Source organism: Eurosta solidaginis, chromosome X, assembly GCF_040869045.1.
Source record: "Eurosta solidaginis isolate ZX-2024a chromosome X, ASM4086904v1, whole genome shotgun sequence".
In the NCBI taxonomy this organism is placed as follows: domain Eukaryota; kingdom Metazoa; phylum Arthropoda; class Insecta; order Diptera; family Tephritidae; genus Eurosta; species Eurosta solidaginis.
In genome coordinates this window covers 57,270,114-57,282,658 of record NC_090324.1, presented here as the reverse complement: position 1 = coordinate 57,282,658, position 12,545 = coordinate 57,270,114, and the positions used below count along the sequence as shown (strand labels likewise).

The window sequence follows — 12,545 nt, the reverse complement described above, 5'->3', positions numbered from 1 at the left end:
ATATAAAGCCATATGGCCTTATTTCCAATTGCTAATGGAAATAAAGCCAGTATGGCTTTATTGCCATTTTCAAAATATGGTTGTGGTAATTTTATTAGGCTGTACCTAAAAACGCGCAAAAGAGTGCAGGTTCAGGCAACCACCCGGACTTGGCATGGCGTAGTCCAGGGTTATTTAAATAAGGGTGGCCGAAGGCCGCCAACTCGCAAAGGTGTTCTGCACATAAAGGAAACAAATACCAGGTGTTCTGCGCAGAATTACTGTTAATTTACCCTAAATTAAGTTTTGGTATACCAGGAACGGGACAGTTGGTATTGCATTGATGGGACTAAGGATAATATATATAATTTTAAATGAAAGCTTAAATTATTTCCCATCTACCAAACTATATTTTCATATATTTAATACAGCAATTAAATTTAAAAAATTTAGTTTTTAAAAATTGTGATATGTTTTTTAAAAAATTATATTATTTCAGGAAATTCTCTGCAGTTATATACTTAAGATATACATCAAATGAAAGGTATTGGAAATACCTATCCAACGACGTTGATAATCGGTTCAATACTTTAGAAGTAATTTAGATTTAAAAAAAAGCTTATTATGAATTTTGACCTTTAATAACTTTTGTTGTTGTTGTTTGCCCAACAAAAAAAATATATCGTTATGTTTCTTTTATTAATACCTATCGATCTCAATTTTTCGTTTTTTTCTATCAGCATTGTCCGTATACTGCACTTGTTCCGTAAAATATGTATTTTTACTTTTTGAGTCCGATAGAACAAGTTAAACTTGGACTTTTAAAAATAAAAGTCCGGAAATAAAAGTTAAATCCGGACTTTTATATTTTAAGGCCAAAATAAAAGTCCGGCTTGATAACAAAGAAACGGCTTATCCGAATTAAAAAAATTTGGTACCAGTCGATTCTCCTGGATTGGCAAAATTTAATGCCTTATGGACTTTTGAAAATTTATGTTAATAATACTAGAAATTTATCATAAACAAACTAGATTGAAAATCTTGTAGTATAAATGGTGAACTTGCAGTGGATTTTTGCAATAAATTTCGTTCCAATACAACTATTAGAGTGAAAATTGGTAAACCGCATTCTGCTGTGATGGGAAAGCCTTCTAAAAAAAAATGGGCGTAATCGGTCTGTAGCCACGCCTTTTTCTGTATATAAATATTTCCGCACAGAACATGCGATATTTGAGTATTTAAATTTGGCATGTAAATTACTGCCATTGTATGTAGTTTATCCACATAATTTTTTTGGACAATGGGCGTGGCACCGCCTACTTTCCAAATAAGATTTTTTGGACTTTCAAGTGCGATAACTCGTACATCCTTTGAGCTCTGTTTTTGCAAATTGGTAAGCGAATTTCATATTTGTATTTGTGCATAACGACAAAAAAAATATTAAAATCGAATTAAAGTCACACGCACTTGTATATAAAAGTATCGAAAATACACATTTTTGATATATACATAGCTTGAAATATCACTGTACTATTGTTACTAGTCTTTACTAATTTCTTCGTTGGAGAGCATTATTGCTAGCCACCCACTTTCGCCATCTTCTTAGTCGCTGCAGCATACATACATACATGATGCTATGGATACAAACATATATATGTGTCTAAATACGGTCATACATAATTACAAGTAGAATTTCATATCATACTTTTCGCACCTATCATATTATAATTAGCCTTCTCATGAAATCATCCGATGTATAATTTTTGTATTTTGTCAATTTGAAATAACAGGACTTTTCCATGGAAAATTCCTATGACTAATTTTTTACAGCTTACCTATTTGAACCTTGTCTAGTTTTTTAAGAATCATTCAATTTTTAATCGTGTTCAAGTGAAGTTGCTCAAATTAAAATATATATATTAAAGCCAAGGTGTTCGACCATTTTTTTTCGCTTAAACAATTGTAGAAAACGCTCTACAATTCTTTAGCATTCATTTAAGGTGTATCATTTTACTTTGTTTAAGCTTATAGTTAAGCGCCCTTTAGTCCCAGGTAGGAGCACTAGTCATAGTGTTGCACTTCTTATATGCATTTTATATTTTATTTTTAATTTAGAAGTGTAACCATGGGTAGCAAACGTGACATTTATGTATATATGTTTTTATTTTGAATTCGATGATAGATGTGGGAAATGTAAGGTTTGTGGGCAAAAGTTTCAACACGATTTTACTACAAATCTGCGAAGGCATTTACAAAGCAAACACGCTGATTTATATCAAGAATATACCACCGAACGATCAAAGCTATCAATCACTGCAACAGATTCAAAAGATAAAAAAATTAAATTTTATTGTGAAATGACCCAAAATGAGGTCATTAATGCGTGACTTTATCACCAAAGAATCATTGCCTCTTTCGTTTTTCGACTCGGAATATTTTAAAATTCTTTCTAATCAAATATTTGATGGATTAAATAAAGAACATAATGCTGTTGGCAGATGAAAAATTTGCTAAATTAAAATACTTGATTAAAGAAATTTTAAGTGGAAAGATGATATGCCTCAAGATTGATACTGCAAATGGAAGTGATCGCGCGGTCCTTTGTATTAATGCTCAAATCTATCTACAGGGAAAAATTGAAATAGTTACACTTGCTTTGGAAGAAATACGGGGCCGACATACCGCTGAAAATATAAAGCAAATAGTTCAAAAAGTAATGGTTAGTTACAAAATAAAACAAGAACAAGTTTATGCCATAACTAGGGATAACGGACGCAACTTAGTTAAAGCGGTTGAGCTTTTGCCATAGACGGTCAGCGATAACGAGGATGATGGAAGTGAAAACGCGATAGTGGAACAATGTATTAGCGATGATTTAATACCGATTGTCGGTGAGCAAATTGTATCCATGAAATGTGTAGCACACACGCTTCAACTAGCTGTGAAAGATTTTGTGGAAAGCTGTGGTTTGGAAGTAATAAACAGCGCCCGCAGAGTTGTGAAACTTCTAAGGGCTCCACTTTTGCGGTACATAACTACAAGTATAAGCGTATATATCATCGTATTTTAGTAGTATGGTTTTTTGATTGATTATCCTCATATTATACAGGGCGAAGATAAAAGACTTAGGTCTTTTTAAACCGCAACTAGATGTTCCAACTCGTTCGAGCTCTTGTTATAATATGATAAACCGACTTTGCTAGCTGAAAGAGTTTTGTTTAGGAAATCTAGCCGATTTTGAGAATTTATCTGATGAAGATTGACTATTATTAGAAAATATTGTGAATTTGTTAGAACTCCCTTTTAGTCTCACATTAAAGCTTCAGGAGAATCAATTACTTTGGGTGACTTCTACAAAAATTGGTTGGAAATGCTGCTTCAGCTAAAGAACAACGAATGCACCATCAGCAAACAATTTTTAATCTGCGTTGAAAAAAGGGAGAGTTCGCTTCTTGAAACAAGTGCTATAAACGCTGCTTTGTTTTTGGATCCTCGGTTTCGGCGTCTCCTTTCTAAAGAAAAGATTGATTTTGCGAAAATGCACCTTAAAGCTGTTGTTCGTCGAAGGGAGAGTTTGAAAAATGTTACTTTTCTATTCATTATTTTAACTCACGCAAGCTCTTTTTCTTCTTTATTTATCATTTTTAGAATCCAAAACCTCCTTCTCAAGATCTTAGACACAGCGATGATATGTCATTTTTGATTGATGAAACATCTACGCAAAGAACGTCTTCACTTTTGAGAAGCTGTATAAGAGAGCTCGAATTAGCGGATTCATCATCGGATGAGGATTCCACTGACATCCGTGATGAAATAAGGAAGGCGTTCTATCAAATTGGCATGTATAAAGAAAAACTAGTGGATGTGGATATAAATATTATAGAGTACTGCAACAGCAAAAAATATAGCTTCCCGTGGCTTCGAAAACTTGCTTTCGCCATTCATTCGGTACCCACTACGCAAGTCGGCGTCGAACAAGCTTTTTCAGCTTTAAAACTTGTTTTAACAGATTTGCGTTACAACTTGACCGAGAAAAATTTGCATACGATCTGCTTATTAAAGCTTAACAGCAATATATTTAAAAATATGTAAATATACGCAGCCATCTAAAATATGTTCATATAACTGATACATTTACAGTAAGCGGTAATAAAACATGTACAAATATATATATATATATATATATTGGTACGAATGTCTTACTTACATTATATAAATTTGTAATACGAATCATATTCGTATTCATACATAATATAATTATTTTACTTATATAGCATTGATATACGTTTAATTATATATATATATATATATATATATATATATATATATATATATATATATATATATATATTATGTATGAATACGAATATGATTCGTATTACAAATTTATATAATGTATATTAATTGAATTGTGTATCTACCAGACATGTAAAGAGTAAGTAAGACATTCGTACCAATATGTTGTTAACCATTTTAATAAAACAAGAATTAGAATTAAATTACAGTAATGAAACACCGTTATCCAATTTTTTTATATTTTATTTGCGGGCATCGCTAGTTAATATTTGTTACTCAATTTGAGATTCCTATTCCCAATAGCTGCAGTGATATTACGAGCTATGTATGTATCAAAAATGTGTATTTTCGATATTTTTATATACAAGTGGGTGTGACTTTAATTCGATTTTAAAATTTTTCCGTCGGCATGCACAAATATAAATATGAAGTTCGCTTAACAATTTGCAAAAACATAGCTCAAAGGATGTACGAGTTATCGCACTTGAACTTCCAAAAAATTTTATTTGGAAAGTAGGCGGTGCCACGCCCATTGTCGAAAAAAATAATGTGGATCAGCTACATGCAACTTAAATAGTGTGGCTTCTTTAGATATTCAAATATCGCATGTTCTGTGTGGAAATTTCTATATACAGAAAGAGGCGTGGCTACTGACCGATTACGCCAATTTTTTGGAAAGCTTTCCCATCATAGCAGAATGCGATTTACAAATTTTCACTCTAATAGTTGTATTGGAACGGAATTTATTGCAAAAATCCACTGGAAGTTCCCCATTTATACTACGAGATTTTCGATCTAGTTTGTTTATGATAAATTTCTAGTATTATTGACATAAATTTTCAAAAGTCCATAAGGTTTTAAATTTTAGGAATCCAGAAGAATCGATTGGTACCAAATTTGTTTAACTCGATAAGCCATTTCTTTGTTATCGCCGGAATTTTATTTTGGCCTTAAAAAATAAAAGTCCGGATTTAACTATTATTTCCGGACTTTTATTTTTAAAATTCCGATTTTAACTAGTTCTATAGGACTCAGGTACTAAAAATCCGAAAATAATTTTTATCTTGATCCAAATATATTAAAAGTCCAAAATGAATAGTTTTTCAAGGAATTATTATATTATAAAAGGAATGACAGTTTCGGCCCCTGGTTTAAACTTTTTTAGTTTCTTATGATTACGTCTAGGATATTTCCTATAAAATTTTATATTTTGCAAAGTCAGCCATATTTTTAGTACTAACAATGGAAATATATATATCCATTGTAAAAGTCTATAACAGCGGTCGACTGCTAATACGTGTTCTAAAAGACTTGGCTTCACCTCAGTATTAATAATCCGAAGGCGGAAAACAAAGATATTGAGTCGTTCGAACGATATTAATGAAAACAAAAATGCTTATTTATGCTAAAGCTCTCTTAAAGTGTGGCCGAGGAACACTCACACAGTGGCGATGATATGAAACCAATATTACAAAAATAAAACTATCAATATGATAAACTTTTATTAAAAAAAAATCAGTGCATAGCCATAACTTAATCCAAAATACCGGGTATATTAATTTTGGATATTACAAAATTTGCTAGACTTAAGGACGAAACCATAGGGGATCGTTATTATTTTATACAATAAGTGCAGCAAATTATTCACATGCGTATATACACACTTCAGAATATGTTTAAATCAACGCTCATATTCTATTGGCCCTATATGTTGCAAGTATCTATACGCCTAAATAAGCGCTTTCGTTTTTCTATTGAATCTTAAACGTACTTGTATGTAGAAATTAGCCCGTGCATGCAACAAACGACAATGAGAATTAAAAAGCAGGCGCATCCATTGAAGCTTGCTCCGTAGACGTTCCAATTATACTGGGCGAGATTAAGAGTAGGCGAGAGGTGTTCATGATCGACCAAACGGGAAGACGTGGGTCAAGCGCGGGGCTGTAAAGTATCAAAAATTATGTGTAGTTCGTACAACCATAGACTAACAAAATTGCTTCTATCATTAAAAAGAGAAGACTGTAGACTTATAATGGGTATCCTGACTGGACACTGCCTTCTGTTGTCACATGCCTTTAACTTAGGTTTGGTCAGTGGTAGCAGATGTAGGAAGTGCGGGTTGGAGGAGGAAGCGATCGAGTACGTTTTTTGCTCATGCCCTGCGCTTGCCGGGCTAAGGCTCCAGCTATTAGGGGTGATACAGCTGTCATATCTAGAAGCAGCAAGTGGCTTAAGTCCTAGAAAGCTTCTAGTATTTGCCAAGACGGCTGAGTTATTTTGTAACATAGGTCCTGGTTTTTGATAGGGTTCTTCAGATTGGTCCTTAAAACAAACTTCTGGGAACTCTACGGACTCACTCAGTCTATGTGAGGTCCTCATGGACCGGCCAGTTCAACCTAACCTAACTAACGGGGAGCAGATAGCCCACAGAGCTTGCTTCGTCTCTGCTGATATGCGGAAGGCCCTTCGGGTGCAACGTTGTGGCTGTGGTTTATATTCAATTGCGGTAAGAGTTGGTTAGCTCGAATGTGGAGTTGCATTGAAACCATTGACTCATATATTGGAAAAGTGTCAGATAGATCTCCCACCCTACCAAGGTGATGGTGTGCCCACTCATATTATTCATTGGGATGCACCGTGGGGTTAGACCAACAATGGCAGGTGCGCACACAAAATTATGCACTTAATGTGTAAACTATCAAGACAAACCATGCAAGGTGGGATATAAAACCACGAGACTAAATTAAAATATTGCGCAACACAGCAAGAGTTTTGTAAATACATAGACCAGTAAAGAGTTTCACTCTTTCAGGTCCCTGCACAAAACTCTGATTTACCGTTTTCAACCTAAAAAACAATGACGACCCACATTTTCCGTTTTACCAAAATGCTTTGCTGATAACACAACACACTTGGTTACACTATGATTGTGTTTTTGACATTCATATGGGCAGGTTATTCGGTCGTAAAATAATTGCGGTTTATTCAATTTTAATGGTGTCTTCGCTTATTTAAATAAATTCCGTTTTATAATAATAGTTTTAAAAGGACTTAAAATAGTAGTTTTTACTTGTTTTCGTCGGCCGCTGTAGTGTGTGCCCAGCCTACCACACCGAAGATCCTGGGTTCAAGCCCCGGACAAAGCGAGATCAAACCAAACATTAAGAAAGTTTTTTTTTTCAGTTAGAAAAACAATTTTCTAAATGGGTTCGCCTCTCAACAGTGAAACTCATCTGCCTTGCAAATGCCGTTTGGAGTCGGCGGAAAAGCGGTTGGTCCCGTTTCGCTAATTTATAGGAAAAATTAAAAAGAGCACAACACAAATTGGAAAAGAAGCTCGGCCTTAAATCTCTTCGGAGGTTATCGTGCCTGGCTTTTATTTGTTTATTTGTTTTACCGCCTAGATAGAATTAAATCAATTTTAGTTCTTTAAAATCAATTTTTTCATAAACTATTCCAGATTATGTATGACCCCCATCCCGAAACTCATATATTTTAAAGCATGGCATGATTATTCAAAGTCCTCTTTACATTAGTGCAGGTATTGACACACGTCGGTATCCCGAAAAACCTCAGCTAGAACACACTCTAAGAAATGCAGCATCAACGTAAATAATAACCAACAAATGTCATACATTGTTTATCTAAATATTTCTTTTTATTCTTTATTACTTCACATATAGGACTGCGATCAATCACCCCAACTCTGCGCTTCATTTGACGTAGATATGATTAACCTGGGTTGGCAAAAAATTGATCTAACACAAACTGTCCGAAATTGGTATGAGCGCCGGTTCCCTGCGGAGAAATTACGACTGCTTGTAGATTGCACCGGGTGCGGAAAACAATATTTTTTGCATTTACTGGATCAACCTGTGACAATTTTAAAGCATAGACAACAGTACTTACCGTTGGATCAAATCAATATTATGGCCCAGTGGGCACCAAAACAACACAGTTTCACTTTTCAGAATATAATACATATACCTATCGGTGCAGTGAGAAAAAATAGCAAGCGTATTGCTGTCACCTCCCAATCTATTTTAAATTGTAGTCTTCACAAAAGTTCAATGGCCTTACTTGAATCCAAAAATATCGAAACACAGTTACAGAGAACAGTAGAGGAGGGTAGTTACCGACTTAATACAAACCGGCTTCAAACACAGCATGAGAGACATTTTATTCAACACCATCTAACTCATTTGATTCTGAAACAACAAGAAAACCAACTCTCCCGTGCTCAAGGAAATTTAGAACCAAGCCCTCATCGGCCATTTTTGGTTTTGAGAACCGAAATGAAACGGCTTAAACGAACCCGACGACGCGCCATCGATTGTATCGGCGCGATGTATGGCCAGTGTTGTAAGGAATCTTTTTATGTATCATTCAAAGCACTTGGCTGGGACGATTGGATAATTGCTCCTCGAGGATATTTCGCCAACTATTGCCGCGGAGAATGCGGTGGTCCATTTCGCACTCCTGATACATTTCAAACTTTTCATGCACATTTCATTGAAGAATACAGAAAGATGGGGCTGTTAAATGGAATGCAACCATGCTGTGCACCGGTCAAATTTTCCAGTATGTCTTTAATATATTATGGTGTCGATGGAATCATTAAAAGAGACCTGCCAAAAATGGTGGTAGATGAATGCGGGTGTCCGTGATAATAAACATTTGATTTAGCCAATATGCAATTTACTATAAGCTCTCGCCTACAGGAAACGCGATCCACTTCCATTTTATGGCAAAGAACATTCATATGCCAGGAAATATTTAATTTGGGGCTTAAGTTATAGCTATAACATATTGCCGTTCAAACTATCATTTCCGGCATAGCATATTTCATTGTATTTTCATAAAATTTTATATTGAATACGTCTTATGGCTTTATGCATTTTACAACAGATGGATGCTTTTGTAAATTTTGCAAAATTTTATTTTGATGAAAAATAAAACAAAAAAACTACACCATTTTTAATTTTTGGCCGTTATGAGTTACTATTGAGAGGACAAAATGGGAGTAAATAAAATCTTATCTCATACAGAGGTGGGTTGAATAATTGTATTAGCGGCAAAATATTTAGAAACAATAAATGATACCTTGGAATAGAATTTTTAAGTTCTCGTTCCTCTGCTTATTTATTGTAAAGGGAAGCAAATAAGGCAGTGGCGTAGTAAGGTGGGGGCCGGTCCATCTTGCCCCGGGCGCTACTCACAGGGGGCGCCAAATGGTCTGCAATGCAGAACTTCCTGTATAATTTTTATTTTTTTTATAACTGATTTGCGGAAAAAAATTTTCTATACTTACTAAAAAATACATGCATATATCCGAAACACTTCGGAGAGGTTGTGGAATAACTGAAAGCAAATATCTTTTTTTCTCACGTTGAACGTTACGATGGGAACTATCAAAAAATGCTTTTACAAAAACTGTGAAAGGTGAATCTGAAACACGATGGAGCGCCAGAATTAGCGTTAGAACAATTAGCAGAGAACACTAACACCACAAGTGACACCAGAAGCGAAGGTACAGTTCTGTTGCAAAATATACTAAATTTTAGTTTCATAGCATTACTTCATTTCTGGTATGAAATCTTAAATAGGATTGATCGTGTGCAGCTCCGATCAATTTTAGAGAAACGTATCATGATCATTAGGGACTGAACTATCCGAAATTCGAACAGTCTCTGTGAAGAAGCAATAGAAAAAGCGAAGTCTCCTTGTGAAAAAGGGGATACTGATATACATATTAAAACGTATAAAAAGGCGTCTTTTCGAAGAATGTGACATTTCTAGGGTTATGAAAAGTGTTCTCTATCGTATCCAACAAGAAATACGTACAAGATTTACACGACTAAATGACCTTAGTTTTATATTTGGCTTTTTCTTAGACTTTGGAAATTTGTTAAACAAGGATAATAACGTCTTGGAAAGAAATTGTAAGAACTGGGTGAATTTTATAATACAGGCTTGGATGGAACATAACTTTTTATCGAAATATGTTTGCAAATAAATATGCAAACTATTACCTCGTAGTAGAAAAGACATTGAACCTAAAACTCCGTTAGAATTACTTACTTTTATAACCTCGTATGCAGAAAATGTTTTTCAAAACTTGCGAGCGGCACTTCGAATACTCTTGACTATCTTATTATCAATTGCTAGCTGCGAACGTTAATTCAGCAAACTAAAACTGATTTTGACATATTTACCATCAACGAGGGTGCAAGGTACCCTAAGTGACCTAACATTTTTAAGTATGGAAAAAGAAAAATTTGAAATGATAAATTTTGATGATATCATTGATATATTTGCTTCATCAAAGTCAAGCAAAATTCGCAAATAGATATTAGTTTTACTAATGTATTATAATCATATTATTATTAGATATGTATTTGAGTTTACTTATATATGATATCTTCAGTCCATGATAAAAATATAGGAAAGTGAAACCATTCTCTCTTCTTGGCGGCGATAACGGTTTTTTGATTTTTAAAAAAAGTTTAAAATCTCTCTCAAAAACTTTGTGGAAATGCCAAACAAAGGATACAAAGAAAAATTTTAGCATATTTAACTTTTACAAATGCGCGATAAAAAATAAAATTAGAATAGATCGAAAGGGTGTTATGAATTTTTTTAGTTCGGTTTTATAGTTTGTTAAATTTTTTTTTTATTTGTACGATTTTAACATGCATGTTCATAATTTAGTCATACCAGCATCCAGCTTACTTCCATCATTAGAGATGTTGCAGGTCTTCGCAGCTGGACGATTCACCTAGTCCAATTTGGGGGATATTAATTTGTGGAGGTTGAATGTTTCCGAGACCTTTTACCCCCACTTTGGGTTAAGTGGGACATCCCGATTTTATTTTGATTACATGCATAGAACAGCGCACATATACATTTTCCTGTTTACCATCGACAGAGCTAGGCGGCATAATCTTTTTCCCGTCCGTACATGTATGGTTCTTATTTTTGTTGTACAAATCCCTCGCCCGGGTTAACACTCAAGAAACTTTAAATAAAATCCTCTAAAAGATATCCAAGGAATCGAGCAGTTTCAATTTGGTTTTACCAAAAGAAGTTGCTATTACAGGTTTTTGTTCCACATTAGAGACGAATAGATGATTTGTGCTATACACCAGGCTGGGGTATATAGGCAGAGTAACGCGCATATCCTTCGGAAGTGTGCATTCTTCTTCGGCGATGTTTGCAAAGGCGGGAGCCTGACTTTGAAGGAAATCACAGACTCTGCGTTCGTGTTGCTCTGGATTATAAAACGCCAGATCTCGTCGTAGGGCTTATGCAGATGGCTCCTTATCAATCATGCCTCGGTGCTCAGCCGCCTTAAGAAGATATTCCATAGCAGTTCTAAATGGGAAACTTGGCAGCCCTGCAACTTTCTCCGTTGCAGCGATTTGAGGATTTTGATGTGTCTTTGTGCATTGTAGGCAATTTCGGATGCATTTGTATTGAGGCAGAGACTGAGTTTAACGTCACAACCAAAAGTTTTTGGGGATCCACATTAGTAAAGTTATGCCATCGATATGACTGTCCAGTTGTTGTGTTATGTGCAAGTTCCACGTCGTGAACAACATGGCCGTATGTACATTAAATAGGTGCCAAGTCCTGTGATGTGAAAATTTTTAAATTATATATTTGGATGATATCATTGATATATTTGCTTCCTCAAAGTTTAAGAAAATTTGCACATAGATATTAGTTTTACTAATGTATTATAATCATATTAATATTGTAACGTATTTGGTGAAACTCCACTTACTTTACACCTTCTACTAAAGTTTGTATCGATAAATCGTTGAGAAAATAACTCCCATATTCAATAATGCAAAATGGTCTTTATTAGAGTACTTCACAATAACACTTGTTATGTGCAAGTTCCACGTCGTGAACAATATGGCCGTATGTAGATTAAATAGGTGCAAAGTCCGGTGATGTGAAAATGTTTAAATTATTTGCTTCCTCAATGTTTAGGGAAATTTGCACATAGATATTAGTTTTACTAATGTATTATAATCATAGTAATATTGTAACGAATTTGGTAAAACTCCACTTATTTTACACCTTCTTCTAAAGTTCGTATCGCTAAATTGTTGCATAAATAACTCCACTATTCAATAATGCAAAATGGTCTTTATTAGAGTACTTCGCAATAACACTTATACTTAGCAACCAATAGCGTGCTTAAATCAAACTGATTGCCCATGCCTCAGCTGGTGCTGCTTTTATACTCTGCGGTTTCCTCG

General features: G+C 34.6%; 1 protein-coding gene across 1 annotated transcript in view; it reads left to right on the top strand.

The window, feature by feature from the left end:
* LOC137234189 (inhibin beta chain-like) overlaps nucleotides 1–9,205 on the top strand; it is a 364,782-nt gene extending 355,577 nt beyond the window's left edge. The window contains exon 2 of the mRNA XM_067757800.1: nucleotides 7,959–9,205. Within this exon, the coding sequence (XP_067613901.1) occupies nucleotides 7,959–8,942 (984 nt within the window). The 3' untranslated portion in view covers nucleotides 8,943–9,205. The remainder of the gene's footprint in view (nucleotides 1–7,958) is intronic.
* The last annotated feature ends 3,340 nt before the right edge of the window (nucleotides 9,206–12,545 follow it).